This window comes from Coloeus monedula (genome assembly GCF_965178545.1).
Source record: "Coloeus monedula genome assembly, chromosome: 22".
NCBI lineage: Eukaryota > Metazoa > Chordata > Aves > Passeriformes > Corvidae > Coloeus > Coloeus monedula.
In genome coordinates, this window is record NC_138802.1 from 3,514,298 (window position 1) to 3,531,240 (window position 16,943).

The 16,943-nt window shown below is 52.8% G+C and overlaps 2 protein-coding genes across 2 annotated transcripts; both read right to left on the reverse strand.

Annotated features, from left to right (window-relative positions):
* Positions 1-2,318: 2,318 nt before the first annotated feature.
* LOC309581316 (myo-inositol 2-dehydrogenase-like) lies at positions 2,319-10,155 on the reverse strand. Its single transcript, XM_082295864.1, has 9 exons — positions 10,091-10,155; positions 7,698-8,222; positions 6,753-6,823; positions 6,230-6,338; positions 5,965-6,095; positions 5,462-5,569; positions 4,449-4,567; positions 3,536-3,692; positions 2,319-3,082 (listed from the first exon to the last, which is right to left on the reverse strand). Exons 2-9 carry the CDS (start codon positions 8,105-8,107, stop codon positions 2,934-2,936), a joined length of 1,254 nt encoding a protein of 417 aa, XP_082151990.1. The 5' UTR covers positions 8,108-8,222; positions 10,091-10,155; the 3' UTR covers positions 2,319-2,933.
* A 1,733-nt stretch (positions 10,156-11,888) lies between these two features.
* LRRC47 (leucine rich repeat containing 47) lies at positions 11,889-16,901 on the reverse strand (the record flags this gene model as incomplete). The annotated part of the gene is made up of 7 exons (XM_082295641.1): positions 11,889-13,417; positions 13,596-13,685; positions 14,076-14,178; positions 14,500-14,615; positions 14,920-15,036; positions 15,744-16,190; positions 16,266-16,901. The coding sequence occupies 7 exons, from the start codon at positions 16,899-16,901 to the stop codon at positions 13,205-13,207; spliced, it is 1,722 nt and encodes a 573-aa protein (XP_082151767.1). The 3' UTR covers positions 11,889-13,204.
* Between the last annotated feature and the right edge of the window lie 42 nt (positions 16,902-16,943).

Genomic DNA, 16,943 nt, shown 5'->3' on the forward strand with positions numbered 1-16,943 from the left:
CTCCAGCAGTGTAAGGATGGCACGTTCTTCTCATCTCTGCTCATTGTCCGTGTTCTCCGTGGTGTCCCAAACTGAGAGGGCTTTGTCACTGCGACACGGACTCAGCCCTGACCTGTGCAGGCACCGCCAGGGACTGGTGTGAAGCCACATCCTGCTTTTCCATGGACTGCCAAAAACACCCCTTCCCTCAGCCCTCTGTAGAGCCAGAAAGAACCTGTTTGTCCGTTCCCAATGTGTTCTTGTACTTAAAGGTTGGTGTATATAAACAGAATGTACATACAGTAAACTCATTGTGCTGTAAGGAGAGAGAAAGATTTATTTTCATGTAAGCTATAAAAATTGATACTGACTCCTGAGACACTGCAGTGTCAAGTAAATTAATTTCATGTTGTAGCATGTAAACATGCAGCGAATCCTGTCTCCAGCCTTATCTATTCAAAACTCAGTTTTTTTCCTCCTCTGAATCTCTTGCATGCAGTTGTGGAGGAGGGGGAAAGCCAGTGATTGTCCTGGGAGGTCAGAGGTCTGGATAATCCCTCTCTGCTCCCTTGGAGAGTTCTGTTGACAGGTCAGACCTGACAAGCTGGAATGCCATGGTGTAAATTCCATCTCTTTGGAGCATGGCATGGACTGGGTGACCAGTTCTGTTCTGCTCCTGGTCACTTTTCCCAGCTGTAATTTCTTTGTTGATTCAGACAGGGAAAAAAGCCTTGACAGAAAGCAAGGACATAAACAGGTGTGTTCCCTGCCTGAATGTTCATTCCCTTCACATTTGGGAAGGCAATGTCCCACAACAGGTCTTGGAAAAGCACTGGAAGTCACAGGAGCTGCTGCTGTGGAAGGGAGGGCAGGCAGGGAGTTGCTGCATCTGTCCCCTCAGCCCTGGTCACTCAAGATTTTGGGCAGCCTGAGGGAATCTGCACAGAGATGGTGCCACCCAGCACATCCCCACTGCTGCACCCTCCCTCTGGAGGCCTCCAAATGCAGCCCTGCACCTTCATCCCATCACCCCCAGGCTGCGGAAGGGGCTGGATACCCTTCCCAAAGCCCTGGACCCTCTAAGCAAGAGCAGAAGAACAGCTTAAGTCCCACCAGGGCTCACCTGAGATGCGGCTTCTCCTGCAGGAAGGCAGTGGCAGGCAGAGAGTTCCCTCTCCAGGGGGGACAGGAGTGTGACCACTGGACGTGCTGCACCCACAGCCCCGGGCCCCGGACCCTGCTCCAAGGCCCTGTCTGGGTGTCCCACAGCAGCTCCAAGCCTGCAGCACCCAGAGGTGACCTCTTGTCCCTCCTCTCCCTCGGGTGCTGGTGAGCCGAAGGTGCAGTCACCATCCCTGAGGCCATCCCACCCCTCACACCACCGGGATTGGGAACCTGACTCCTTTGGGGTTGGGAACTCCCCAGGCGTGGCTGACAGTGAACCTGTGGCCCCAGGAAACAGCTCAGGAAAGCACTTTAATGCTTTAAAGCTTTTGCAACAACCACTCGCATTTCCAGCGCTCCCAGGGCTGTTCCCAGCAGTATTCATGGATCACTGGCAGGAATTACATTTTTTGTAAGGTTATCTTTGGAAATGTGTTATTTTTATAGATGTGGTTTTGTTTTAGATGTTTTGGGTTGGTTTTGTTTGGTTTTTTTTTGTAACACAATAAAAGCACATGTGGGAATTGCTGCATCTGGCAATTAAAACTGGACAGAAAGTGCCCTCCTAACCCAGAGTAAACCTTCACCTGTAGGACCTCAGAGGGCCTGAAACTGCTGAAACCAAAAAGAAACCCACCAGTGAGTACTAAACTGCTACAGTGAGTACAGAGAGGCAAAAGACAGCTTCTGGATACATAAAACTCTTTTTTTTCCCTCAATAAATGGCTAAAAAATAGCGAATGAAATGTAGAACAAGCATTAAGAGCTTGAAAAATTACAGTTAAAAACAATTTCCCAAAGAGAACACAAATGTCACCACTATTTCTAGTTTTAGGAGTATATATTCCATAGGTAGGAATTGGAAATTGATTGAACTACAGGTTCTTGCAAGAAGTTTATAAACTAACACCCTGAAATGGAAGAAGGCAAGAATGTTGTTGTAATTCAATAAAAATACAATAAAAAAAGCTTTCAAAAGATCTTGAAAACCGGCATGTGACAGCCAGACAGGCACCGTCAGAGCCACACACCTGCAGAGAGCTCCACGCATGACAAAGCTCCTGTCAGAGCCACCGACTGGCCTGTGGCTCTGCCTTCTGCTGGGGTCGGTGTCCCAAACAGGATCATGGAATCCTAGACTGGTTTGGGTTGGAAGGAACCTTAAAGCTCATCCAGTTCCACCCCCTGCCATGGGCAGGGACACCTTCCACTATCCCAGGTTGCTCCAAGCCCTGTCCAACCTGGCCTTGGTCACTTCCAGGGATGGAACAACCAGGGCTTCTCTGGGAAATCCATTCCAGCCCCTCACCACCCTCAAAGGGAAGAATTTCTTCCATATATCCAATCCAAACATACTCACAGACCAGGTGCTCCTGTATTTTTTTGAGCATTATGTCACACTGGGAAGGCAACCTGCTTGTGACTTCTCCTCCAGGCAGGCAGTGGCTGTTCCCTCTCCAAGGGGAGACTTCTCCCTCATCCCAGCTTTTGGTGGTCCTACACCACCCTGCCTGGCCCAAGGAGCATTTCACCCTTCTCCTGGGAAAACAGAGCTCCGTGGCCAGCAGCACTCTCCAGGAGGAAAAGCCACCTGGACGAAACCACGTGGAATGTCTTGCAGGCTCTGGCTGACGTGGTGGGAATCCTGCACCACCCCAGCACCGAGTGCTCCGGGTTCACAAGTGCCTCTGTCTGCTGGGCATTCCCAGTGAGAACATCAAAACCTCCATCCAGGCCGACGTTGAGGCCACTAGGTGGGAATTCCTCCCCGTGTCCCAGCTGAGGGGTTGTCACACGACCTCGGCCTTGACTCTGCCCGGATCCATGGCACCGCTGCGCAAGTCCACGGCAGATCCCTTCCTCCAGGACTGCTCGGCCGCTGCAGCGACCTGGATTGTCCAGAGGAGCTGCTCCTTGGTGACCACGGGGGGCTCCTGGCCTGTGGGACAAGACCGAAATGCTGCATGGAACCCACAGTCCCCTGTGAGCACAGATCCCACCACAGCAGCTCCCGGCACTGTGGATTTAAAACCCTTCAGCCCCCTCCTCCTGCCCTGTCAGTGCAGCCACGACAACTGAAATACTGGGGAACAAAAATCTCTTGGACTAGATCCTTTTTAAGGTCTCTCCCTACCCAACCCCGTCCATGATTCTTTGATTTTTATCCCTTCTGGGCAGCTAGGACTCTGGCTGAGGATCTCTTGGCTGTCACAAACAGCTGCTTTCATCACAAAGGACACTGAGGTCCAAGGCAATTTCCCCTCCCAACTCTCACTTCTTCCAAGCACATAGTTTCAGATCATCATCCCACCCATCTCCATGACCTGACAGTGCATATCCCAACAAAGCCAATCCAAAGCAACACCAGCCATCAATTCAAGCCTTGTCCCACCTTTCAGGGTTCTCAGGAAGTGCCGGAAGAGCTCCCTGTGTGCGTCTCTGTAGCGCTCAGCTTGGGTTTGGGGACAGATGGACACAGAAGTCCCGTGCTCTGTGATGCCCAGGGGGTTCTGGTTGTCCACCCTTAACGTCCCTTGAGACCCGTGAACCTGAGGGAAGGAGTAAAACGGGGAAGAAAGAACATTTTTAAGTTACCACACTTTTGATCTCACACACGTGGCCAGGTTAGAAAAGCCCTAGTGTGTAAAACCAAGACAAAAGTAGGTTCTGAAATGAGGAGTCCCACCTGCCCCAGCCCTGGGATGGCTCAGACACGACAGAAACACCAGGGATGTGCTTTAGTACAGTGTGATACCACCTGTGAGATACCTCACCTGAGCAAAGCCCCTTTTCTAAGTGTTTAACACAAATTCCTTCCCAAGACCAGCCCCCACAGCTGTAATTATTCACGACTGTAGGCATTTACACTTTTCTTCCCCTTTAATAAGCTGAACTCCTGCCACACAGCTGAAACCACCCTGGAAAGGACAATTTCAGCCTTGGGAGGGCTGACACCAGCTCCTGCTCAGCTATGATTCATGCAGCTCCTAACACCACAGAATGCATGGAACAGAGGGAAAATTTGGGTGAGAAAAGAGAAAGTGGATCGTAGATTGAAAAAGGACAAGAAGCCACTGCTGCTGAGGCAACAGCCCAACAACCAGAGGTGGCACTCAGAGCTCTGCTCTGGGTGACAAGGTGGGGACTGGTCACAGGTTGGATTCGATGATCCTGGAGGTCTTTTCTAACCTCAGTGATTCTGTCACAGAGGGGTTTTGGGAAACGTGCTGCAGGCACACTCAGAGGGGAGAACTTGTGCTGGGCTGTGGAGTCAAAACAGACTGGACTGAGCATCAGGACCCCACCTCCAGCCGCTGGTCACAGCTCCTGGTGCAGTGCTGGCTGACATCCAGAGTGACAATGGCTCCGCTGGGGAACTTCATGCTGATGGCGACCGTGTCCACGTCCCTCAGGCAGCCCATGTCTGGGGACAAAACAGGCCTGGCTCACCCCAGGAACAGCACACCAGCACATTCCACAGCTACAAACTGCTCTTCTTCCTTCAGGAGGTGATACTGGCTTCGTAACACCTTCCCACAGGACGCACTGGTGACAGCACTCCAGCTGCTTTCACCAGCATTCCTGGCGAACACGGGCAGCTCTGCAGGAACACACAGCCCCAGGCCCAACTCCACCTTCCCAGCCTGCAGCTCTCCCTAACAAGGGCATTCACCTCTGCTTCCAGGATCAGGCAACTTCCAGCACGTTGCAGAGGGTACAGAACCCTCCTGGAGGGCTCTTGTTTGCTGCTTTTCAGTGCTGTGCCATGGAGGAGAGCATTGCATCCTGCCCCTCCTCACCCCAGCCAGCCAAGCTTGGCAGCTGCTGCAATTACCTTTATTAAAACTCTGCATTTCCATTTCAAAAATGGCAGCTTCCACCTTTTATGGATCGTTTAAATGAGTGTGGTAACCCAGAGCGTGCCTGTCAGCCCGACACGACCCAGAGCAAACACACAGCTTTGTGCTGGGATCCACAGGGAAGGGCCAGAAAAAGCAGAGAATGAACATTTCATTGACATTCTTGTGAGCTCAGAGCTTTGCTCAGTGTTTTCTGCACTCTGGTTCCACACCTGGTGTCCTGCAGAGTAACGTTCAATGATAACTCCACAGCAACTGCTTCACATCAGCAGGAAATTCACCACATTCAGGCATCCTCGCCAAATACCCCCAAGGAACCTGTTTCACCAGCCTGTTTTTACAACTGCTCCATGATGGAACAATGCTTGTGGCTACCATGCTCTCATTCTCTCTTTCTTCCCAATTTTACCACTGAGGTCCAGAGCTACCCAATAAACCATCAAAAGGCTCATTCCTACCTGCACAGAAGGCATGGCCCAGGGAAAATATTGTATCTGGCACACTCTCTCCCAACAACAAACTGATAATATCTATGTCATGCACGGCAGCGTTGTAAAAAATTCCACCTGGAAGAACCAAAACTGCAAGTTAAGGTCTCCACATTGAAACCCACAGTCAATGTACATTTCTGAATTGCAACAGAGACGGTATAAAAAGCCCCCACAGTGAAGGAACTAATACTAAAAGGACAAAAAAAATGCACAGCAATGAAGTTTGGTAAAGAAAACACTCCTTAAAAAAGCCCCATGGATCTTAAGGCTACACAAACTCAGGGGAATTCCCACAGAACACACAGCAAGAGACATTTCCAGGCTGGGTTAGACAGGGCTTGGAGCAACCTAGCCTGGTGGAAGGTGTCTCTGCCCATTGCAGCAGGTGGAACAGATGAGCTTTCAAGTCCTTTCCCACCCAAGTGTCTCCAATTCAAGCCCAGACTCTTCAGCAGGAACCTGCTGGGTACCTGAGGCTTTCAGGAGGCTCAGAGAGGCTGCTGGATAGAGGCTGCTGATGGTGGATATCCGGTGGATCCTGCCCAGCACCTGGCTGTCCCGCACCTTCTTGTACAAGAACTGCAGGGCTGGGTCAAAGCGCCTTGCAAGGGAAACAAGGAATGAGGTGAAACCAAGCTGATTTGAGGACAAAGTCAGGAAAGACTGAGGAATCAGTGCTGCTTCCAGACACATGATTTTATGAAGACTAAATCAGAGGAAAATTGCTGATCTTACTTGTAGAACCCGCACACAAGTGGCCTCGCACACCTGTCAGCCTCATCGAAACAGGCTTCTGCTGTCTGCCTGTCCACGCTGGGCAGCCCCTCGCAGAACACACCTTTACCTGTGCAAAACAGGACACACGTGGGGCTCAGGGAGACACAGCTGCACAAAACACCTCCATCTTGCAGTAATGTACACAGCTCGTCACGTTTCTGGTTTTTGATGGCATTTACTCCCTTCTGCCTGCCCGCTGTGGTTTCAGCTGTCCCAGATCCCAGGAGCAGGACTGTTTGGTGACAGCTTTTCTGCAGTCCTGGTAGGATTTTAGGATGAGATAATGCCCAGTCATACTGGGATTGTCGCAGGACAAACCCCACTGGTGTCCAGCCATTAACACCAGCAATGATCTCCATCACTTTAATTACATAATTGGAAAGTCTGCACAGCTCCAGGGCTGCTGCTGAAACACAAACACGCTCACAGGTGCACGTCAACTGGCACAGGGAAGAGCTGAACGTGCAGCTGCTCCTCTTACCTGCTCGTAAAGCATCTCTTATCATCTCAGGGGCTTCATCAGGTGGGGAACAAATAATGGCTCCAGAGACCCTTCAGGAATCAAGAGAGATCCTCAGTGAGGACGAGGTTTGCACCAGATTGAACAATGCTCAAAAGCTCCTTTTGGTTAGTTAAAAAAGCCTAAAACCCCATTGCTCTGGAAGAGCCAGCTGGTTATTAAAGGAACTTGGTGTCTGCTTCAAGGATGAAATATTGAGTGACACACATAGGTTAAAATCACAAGTGGTATGTAAGAATTGTACTGCTTTTCCTGCATCTTAAAGGAGGAAGTCTTTTAAAGGTGTCAGTTAACACACACAGAAATCCAAACTAATCATGTGGTAGAGTTGCTGAACAAGTGATCAATGCGATTCTTTACTTTCTAGTATCAAATCAGTCTTTCCTAAATGCTCTGCCTTTTGCTCCTGCAGTATTTAAAACACAAATTTTAGACCTGACTGGAACAACACCACTGAAGTGATGTTACAATTGTTCAGTTCAACTGTAAAGCAAAATGCCACACTCCTCCCTATTTACACCAACCCTCACTTATCTCTGAGAGTTTCAAGAACCACCAAACTCAGCCAACTGCTCTGACACAGGAAAACTGGCAGGCAGCAGGGAAGGTGTCATTTATTGTTGCTCTCTGGGAATGGAGGAAAATGGGGTTTTCTATATTTCTTAACAAAACTGCCTATAACTAAACACCTCCAAGTTTCCATTAATCTGGGTATGTGAGTTCACTTAAGCTTCTCAGAGACTCCTGAAGGACCCGTGGGTAGGTGACAAAAGGGCCCCTCACTCCCACACGTGTGGCCAGAGGCGCAGCCTGGGACTGCTACAGTTCTCCAGAGGGGGAGGCAAGACTTGTATGGAGCCCCCCGCCCGAGCAGAGCCACGCACGGGAGCTCGTGGCCGCCAGTACCGCGGATCGCCGAGCGCGACGGCGGCGTCCTGCTGCCGCAGTGCCCTGGTGCCAGCCGGGAGCTCGGCGCCGAAGGCACGTTCCACCTCCTCCGGCCGATCCTCCACCACGTACAGCAGGCAGCAGCCCGCTTCCTCCGCCAGGCTTTGCAACAAGGCTTTGCTCACAAGCCCCGCGCTGAAGAGCACGAGGCCAACGCTGCTGCCACCGTGACATGAGGGGGGTGCCGGGCTGTTGGAGGCATCAGGTGTTGCCCCACTTTGGCCAAGAGGTGCCATCCTGGTGTGGAAAGTGGCCAGTGGTGAGGGGTGGCTGGCGGAGGTGGAGGGTGTTGGGTCGTCCCTGTGCGCGGCGGTGATGGGGTGGTGGGGAACCAGCAGCTTGTGGTAGGAGGGTGGCGAGGGGACCATGCTGTAGCCGGTGCTGGATCCAGTGGTGATGATGAAGGAGGGATGGGAGAGCAGGGAGGGCACGTCGAGCGGCAAGGGCAGACTCAGGCTCAGGCTGGAATCGGGACCTGCAGAGCTGAGGAGACAGAGATCAGAAAATATCCTGAGCTGGAAGAGACCCACAAGGATCACTGAACCCATCTCCTGCATAAGAACACCCCAAGAACGCCATCATGTGAGGGCATTGTCTAAACGCTTTTTGAATGGGGTCGGGTGAGACAGAGAATTAAAGAATTATTAAGGTTCGACAGAACCTCCAAGATCATCAGGGCCAACCTTTGACTGATACCTCCTTGTCAACTAAACCACAGCACTAAGTGCCTCCCACAGCTCCCTCAGCCACTCCTCGTAGGACTGACTCCCCAGACCCTTCCCCATCTCCGTGCCCTTCTCTGGACACGCTCCAGCCCCTCAATCTTTCTTTTGTAGTGGACAGAAGGCACTCGAGGGGCCTCAGCAGTGCCCAGCACAGGGATGAGCACTGCCCTGGTCCTGCTGGAGACATTGTTTTGGGGTCGGATGAGACTGAGATGGGGTGGGTGAGGCACGGAAGGGCCGGCTGAGGCAGGGAAGGACCGGCTGAGCCCGAGCAGGGGTCGGTCGGGTGAGGCAGAGATGAGGCGGCTGAGGCAGGGAAGGGCCGGCTGAGGCAGGGAAGGGCCGGCTGAGCCCGAGCAGCGGTCGGTGCCTCACCGGAGCCCCGCGGCGCGCAGCCCGAGCTGCCGGAGCAGGCGGCGGTTGCGGCAGTGGCGGCCCGAGCTGAGGTGCTCCAGGATGCGGTCGCGGCGCACCCTCAGGGGCAGCTGGCACGGCGTGCACAACAGCGTCTCCACGGCGCCGTCCGGGCCCGGCGCGCTCGGCCCCGCCGGCTCCCGCCGCACCGACAGCTCCGAGAACTCGGCCGCGTAGTCGTGCAGCGTCTTCCTCCTCCGCCCCATGGCCCGGCCCCGCTGACTCGGAAGCGGAAGGCCCCCCCGCCTCACGCCGTTGCCCGGCAGCGGCCCCGCTCCGAGCCCCGCGGTGCCGGAGAGGCCCCGGGCCCCGGCCCAGCGATGGAAGCCGATGGCGGCTCGCAGGGACCAGCGCTCACCGAAGCCGTGGGACAGCTCCGGGAGGAGCTGCGGAAAGCCAAGGATGACCACAAGATGGCCATAGGTACCGCGGGAGGTGCCCAGCGCACACCTTTACCTGCCTAGGTCTCATTCAATTCGGCTCCTTTGACCTTGAGAACATTACAGGGTGCTGCTCACACAGCGAGGCTGAAAAGCCGCTTCTTTTGAAAACACTTTCTTTCTCCCCTTGGGAGTGAAGAACATGAGGAAACGCAGCAGAAAAAGCCCCGATCAGAGTCCTGGGGCACGCAGTGGCAGAGCGGGACTCGAGGTGCCCACTCCCCGTGTGCTCAGAGCAGCACAGAGCACACAGAGCCCGGTGGTTTAACACACATGGAGTCACAGAATGGTTTGGGTTGGAGGGAACTTAAAGCTCACTCAGTTCCACTCCCTGCAATGGACAGGGACACCTTCCACTGTCCCAGGTGGCTACAAGCCACGTCCAACCTGGCCTTGGACACTGCCAGGGATGGAGCAGCCACAGTTTCTCTGGGCACCCTGTGCCAGGGCCTCCCCACCCTCTCAGGGAAGAATTTTTTCCTAATATCCAATCTAACCCTGCTCTTTATCAATGTGAAGCCATTCTCCCTTGTCCTGTCAGTCCAGGCCCTTGCAAACAGTCTCTTTCCATCTTTCTTGTCGGCTCCTTGTGGTACTGGAAGGCCACAACTAGGTCACCCTGAAGTGAAACCACCTTTTCTTCTCCAGGCTGTACAAACCCACATCCCAGCAAAGCACCACAAACCACATTATCACCCAGAATCACTGTGGCTGCAGCATTAACGTGACCCAAGTCTGTTCCCAGACTGTTCCCACAGTGGCTTATGCTCACCTGCAAAAAGCAGCCACAGTGCATTCAGCAGGGATTTGCTTTACTAAGAGTACTCCCACTTTACAGGTGCCATCTCTTCCTTGCAAAGACAGATGGAGATCCAAGAATCCAAGCTTCGGAGAATCAGATCTGAAAAGGAAATGCTCCAGAAGCAGCTCAGAGAGCAAGAAGGCCAGCTCCAAGCTGTCTCTGACAAGGTACAGCCCAAGAGTGTGATGGCTGTGGCTGGCAGGAAAGCTGGCAGCTGGGAATTTAGGATTTTTGCAACAGTTCCCTCTCTCATAGGCAGGAGGGGCACCTGTAGCTGCGAAACTGAAGTGTAAAATATTCTCCTTCCAGTTTTGCAGCCTGACAGAAGAACAGAAGCAGGAAGAAACGATGGTGATGATGGAGGAGGAGAACCACAACCTTCAACAGGTGAATCTGTGCAAAGCCTCTAGAGAAAAGTCTGGTATTTGCTGCTTCATTGGGTTGGGAGAGTTTGCCATATAAAACCCCTAGTCAATCCAAGTGGTTTTAGAGAAAACACCAAGTAATAACAGCTACCAGTACTGGTGAGGTTGTTAGTCTGTAGATTCTGCCCAGGAAGCATTTGGACTAAATACTGGGAAGATAAGGCCTAAACTGCTCCCTTCCCGACAGTAACAGCTGGATTTCTGTATCTGCTCAGGTTGTTATGGAACAGGAATCCCAGCTGGCTGAGCAGAACAAGCTGATCAGTGAGTTACAGGAGACAATCAGCCAGCTGCGGGCCGAGGTTGTGACCACCCGCCTCCACCTCCTGGAGCAGAAACAGGCCAAGAAGGAGATCCAGAGCCAGGCTGAGGCACTGCAGCTCAAGGAACTGCAAACCAGAGTGGCACTGGAACGCATCAGCACCAAGGTAAGCGTGGCCTCTTCCACCTCAGAACCCTGTCTCCCTCTTGGGACACACTTGGGAATCTGAGTCCATTTGTTCCCCAGCTGCTTGTTTATAAAGCAAACAGGCCTCAAATACCAGAAACGCTTGAGAAACTTGAGTTCAGATCAGATACATCACCAGATTTCTAACATCGTACCAGACTCGAGGTAACAAGAACCTTAAAGTCATCTCCCTGCAGGCAGATGTACCTGGGGAAGAGCCTAGGCCCACCTAGACCCACATGATTACCACAGCACTTTCAGTGAAGCCCAAACTGCCTGTAATTTCATAGACACTTTCCATCTCATCGTTCACCAGTCCTTTGCCCAAGAGACTGACAGTGCAGTCTCTGTAAATCCATGCAAATGCCAAGGGAATTGCACAAAAAGACTAAACACACCTGCTCTCCCTTTTTATGCAAAGTTTGAAAGGTATCGAAGCAAAATAATCCAGGCTACGTTCAGCATGGAGGGCATCCAGGACCCCCCGGGTGAGCTCACGGACGACCAGGTGCTGGAGGCAATGCAGGTACGTGGCTCTTCCGAACAACTTCCAGCAGCCAGGAAAGGACTGCTGAGGTAAGAGAACACTTTGCAGTGGTGCTCTCAGCCTTCCCACCTCTTTACATATCGCTGATTTTCAGAAAATCTTTAACGAGCGGACGGAGTTCCAGCAGATGCTGAAGAACAAGGGTAGCAGGGTGTCCCGGGTCAGCAGCGACAGCCACACAGCCTCACCTACCACAGCAAGGAGAAAGTACTCTTCCAAGATAGAAAAGCCACCCTGATAGCTGAGCCAGAACCCATCACCAGCCTCAGGCTCTGGGTTCTCGGCTCTGAGCTGGTGACTTAACAACAAATTAAACTCATTTTACTGACACCAGGTTCTGTGGGAGTATCTGATTCAATTGTTTAAGCCGACTCAGAGCACAAGTCACTTTAAGTCCTTCGTCTGTTAACACTTGACTGCCCAGAGAAGCCTGAAGCACAAGGATTACTTGGCTATAAGCAGCTGGGAAGTGTGAAATTCCCATTTTTCCTTTGGGAAGCTTCATGTGACACAACTGAACGTCCACCAATGCCAAAACGAGCGACAGTGCCATGGCTGCAAGAGCTGCTTTATTTTTCCATTCCATGTGCAAGTCCCAACACGGGGATGTATTTGACACAGTATCAGTTCAGTTAGAGCTCTGACATACCATTTTTACCAGAAGAGAGTCAATGTGGAGGTCACCCTGGCTCAGGGAGAGGTGTGAGTTCACACCAGTGCTCACCCACGCACAGAGGTCACCCACAGATTGCCAAACGAGAACTGCTCCAACTGCCCGTATTTTGGAAGGTAAAAATACGTGGGTGGGGCAGAAAGCTCCAGGAGGATCACTCTGGGCATCAGTGCCTGTATTTTGGGGGGACAGGGAGTTCAGCAGTGTCAGTTTGAGGCAGCTCTGGATGGACCTGAACCTCCTCAGCAAGAACAAAGCCAGTGTTCGATCACAGTAACTCTCCAGGCACACACAGGGCCACCACAATTGCCACAGGGATGGAGGATGGCCCTGAAATGCACTGGGACACACAAACCCTGCAGCTGACTCAACAAACCCCTTAAAAATGGAAGCTGTGCTCATGCCTGAGCACAGAAACCATCATGTTAAAACACATCCCTCAAGTTCTGACAGCAATTAAATGCTTCTGACAGCAACTAAATGTCCGGTTACTCCAGATAAAAATAAAATTGTGCAGAACAAGATGTCAGCAAAGTGCTTTGGCATTCTGACTCCAGGTTGTACCCAGCAGAGGACCTCGGTTCCACGCTGTCAATTACTGCATTCCTCTGCTGCCAAAATAATGATCCAGATGAAACACCAGGAGGAAAAAGTGATCTTGCAGAAAAATGTGACTGTGCTTGCTTTAAACATCGTAATGATTTTCTCTAGTGCGTTCTGACATCCAGCACCTTCTCTGCCTTCAGCCCACATTTGAAGATGCTGCTCTTTCTGCCCAGGCCTAACACTGACGATCTCTGTTAAGGCTGAAAGATCCCAACTCTCCTTGCTGTAGCTCATCAAACTCTGAAGCTGCTGCCTTCCCAGCAGGATGCTCCGCATCTTTTCTTTAAAAACCCAAACCACCTCGTTGTGCACCAATTGCCTTGTTGAGTATGGGAACAAAACAAAAAAAAAAGGAAATGGAATCCTCTCTCGGCTCAGGCAGCTGCTAACGGATCACAGTCAGCAGAGAGGAAACTGTGGCCAGGTCAGTTTTTGAAGGATAAAGTACTTTCAAGTTCCCATCCGTGTCCACCACTCGCACCTGCTCCACCACCAAGGGCAGGGTCAAATTCCCTGGTCCACAAAGAGCATCTGATTCCATATCTGAACCAGAGCCTTCCTTGTTCTCCAAGGTAGATCTGTTCAGTTCTGCAATTTTCTGTTAAAAGCAAAATACAGAGAACAAGATCAATTCTGTGGCAGAAAATGAATGAGAGGGAATAATAATACTGCTGAAATACAAATCAGCTTCCGTGTTCTTCTCAATGCATGTGAGCAATGACACATTTGGTAGAAGCCCCACCAAGAACAGAAGGATATTTTCCTGAACTTCCTACCAGGATAAGGGTGTCCATCACATCTTTGCAGATCTGTAAACTGGTATCGCTCGTCACTTCCAGAAACAGGTCCCGGGTCTCTTTTCTAATCTGCAAGAGTTTCAGAGATGAAGCAAGTCAGGAGCACCTCACCCACAGCCCCCTGGACACGTCCCAGTACAAAGAGCTGAAGGCTTTCACTCAGTTTAAGCAGGGGCAAAGCTCTGCTGTTCTTTACCAGTCAAAAACCACGTTCTTGCCCTTCCACAAAGCTTTTGCACAGGCAGGCTGGTGCTTTGGAACAGATTTCCAGAGGTAAAACTGTAACTCCCAGGTCCCTCTCAGTCTGACAGTGGGGCCCATATGACACAGGCTGTGAGAGTTTGTATGTGGAATGCAAGCACAACTTTCACAGAACTGCGTATGTCTTCGAGTTAAACACCTCTCAGTAGAGGGAAACACTTTAATTATTAATGTAAATTAACAACGAACGGGAAGTACCTTTGTTTTCTCACTATTGGTTATTGGTGGGAAGGAAATCACAGCACCTTCAGCATCCACCAGGCATGGGTAGTTGTCTTTGCCATCCAGCAGCTGCAGGTACCTGCCACGAGAAACAAAGCAGCAAGAAGTGAGCAACTGAGAGAGCAGCTGGACACAATGGCAAGAAATAGTGACAAAAAGAATTAGTGTGTGATCTCTGCACGAGCAGTGAACGCACAGGGCAGGGCCACATGCTGCTTTACAGCCCATCTGCTGCGTTGTCAGCTTTACCTCATCTCTGATTCACTTAGCTCACAGCACGTGCACCACACACACTTCATTCCTCTCTGCTTCCCTTGTGTCTGCTGTTCTAAACAGATCTGCCCCATCCCCAGTGCAGTCACCTAAATGTACATGGGGTAAACCACAACAGGGCACTGACTTGTGCAGCCCAGAGACATTCTGACGCTTCTTCTGCTTCCGCTGCTCCTCAGCCTCCAGCTGCAGCTGGCGGAGAAGGTCCTTTGCCTTGATCTCCTTCCGACCCAGGGGCATGATCTGCACCACACAAGAAAACAAAACATTTGAATTCAATTTCACTCAAACACCAGGGTTATAACACTCTCCTGTTAAGCAAATCAATAATTAAAACAATACTCCTGCAAGTTGTCATGTCTTTTTCAGCACAGAAAAATTTCCATTTCACACAGACTGCTGTAACACCCACTTGAAAAACAGGCTCAGTCACTAGTACTAAACCAGGCACCTGGTACAGCAGGGAAAACAGCACAACCTCTAAAGTAAAGTTCCTGGAGTTTGTTTTCTAGGCTCTATGGGGTAAGAAACTACCCTAAAGCCCTACCTTGAGCGCATCAGGAGGCTGAACATCGTATGTCAGAGGAGCTTTGACCAGCTGCAAGTCATGGGTGGCAATCGTGGCCGCTGTGCGCTTCTCACAGATGTCCTCATGCAGCTTAGTCTGAAACATAAAGGATGCCATCAAAATAGATCAAAAAGTCAACATAATTTACCCCTCCTGTGTGCGGATTCTTCTCTTTAATGTTAGCAGCACTACCAGCCAGGTGAGTATGAAACAGAGCCCATCCCTTCACCTGTATCTGCACTACAGTCCAAATGCAAAGGTAGCAAAGCCTGACAACACATGACACCTTTCTCAACAGGGAACACAAGTTTTATGTCAGAAAATGATCCCAAATACTCAAGTCTTGCAACCTGAAAGCAGCTCCCACCTGCCACCTAAGGGACAGGTCTGTGGGCATGATACGTCAGTCAGAAAGTTGGGTGTGAAACATGGCTTTAGCACAGATCAGGGAACCTGAAGCTAATGCGGGGGATCTCTACACACGGACACAGGGTTATTTTTAGCTCTCAACAGGTTCCACAGCACTAACAAGCTGCTGTTACAGTCACAACACAAATATGAGTGCATCCACCGCCCTCATGGCAATACCTGAGCTATGATGGGCCCTTCCCAACAACCAGTCCTGCTGATTTTGGATTGACTGGGCAAATGCTGCTGGCAGGGACCACTCACCCTGTACCCTCACACCTGCAGGGTGAGGAGCTCACCCTAAGTTTCACAAACTCATCTGCTGGAAGGAGCCTGGAACAGTCTATTTCCAACTCTGCCATTGCAAATGAGTACCACGAGACCGCAGCTGTTACCTGCATGGACAGGAACCTCTTGAGAGCATTTCCCGGCTTTAAGTTCACTCCCTTCAGCACACAGCACACGATGAAGGCTCGAACATCTTTGACACCCGGGCTCACTTTGACCACCAAAGGTGCTGGGTTCTCGGAGACGTGCAGAACCTTCACCAGCAGCTTGCTCGCCTCTTCCACCTCATCCTGCTCTCCATCCCCACTGTCCTTCTTCTGTTGCTTCTCCCTCTTCTTCTTCCTGACCTCTTCTCTGGCATTCTCGGCCTTCCCCTTCCCACGGCCCCCGGCCCGCAGGTACTCCAGGATGGCCTTCGTCTGGCACCCATTGACCATCTTCTCCAGCCGCTTGTCCCTCAGCTGGTTGCCCCTAAAGTTGGCCTCCTTCAGGCGGGGGCAGTCGGCCAGCGCGGCGGGCAGCTCCCGCAGCTGATTGTTGGCCACATCCAGGCTCTGGAGGGGACAGAGATGGGACGGTCAGGGGTGCGCGATGCGGACCCGGGGCGGGGCAGCGGGGTCCGCTCCCACCTTGAGCGCCGGCAGCGCCGCGATGTCAGCGCCCAGCTCCTCCACCTCGTTGTCGGCCGCGTCCAGCCGGCTGAGCAGCGGGAAGGGCGCGGGGGGCCCGGCGGGGGGCAGGAGGCCGCCGGGCAGCGCTCGCAGCCGGTTCCCGGAGAGCAGCAGCTCCTGCAGCTGCGGCGCGGCGCGGGCGAGCCCCGGGCCCAGCTCCCGCAGCCGGTTCGCGCTCAGGTTGAGGCTGCGCAGCTGCGGGAAGGCCGGGGCCGCGTCCCCCGCGCCGTCCCCCGTCCCGCCGAGCGCGGCGGGCAGCGTCTCCAGCCCGTTGCCGGACAGGTCGAGCAGGCGCAGCGCGGGCAGGGGCCCGCCCAACCCCGCGCCCAGCCCGGCCGGGCCCAGCGCGTTGCGGCTCAGCACCAGCGTGTGCAGCGCGGGCAGCGCGGCCGCCACGCCCGGGCCGAGCTCCCGCAGCGCCGCGCAGCCGCTCAGCTCCAGCGACTGCAGCAGCGGCAGCGCCAGCAGCGCCTCCGGCAGCCGCCCGCCGCCCGCCGCCACCCGCTCGGCCACCGCCGCGCCCGCCAGCGACAGCTCCCGCCGCCGCTCCCGCGCCGCCGCCTCCAGCTCCGGCCACGGCCCCGCCGCCGCCATCGCGCCCACACCCCGCCCGCGGCCGGAGCCACCGCCCAGGGA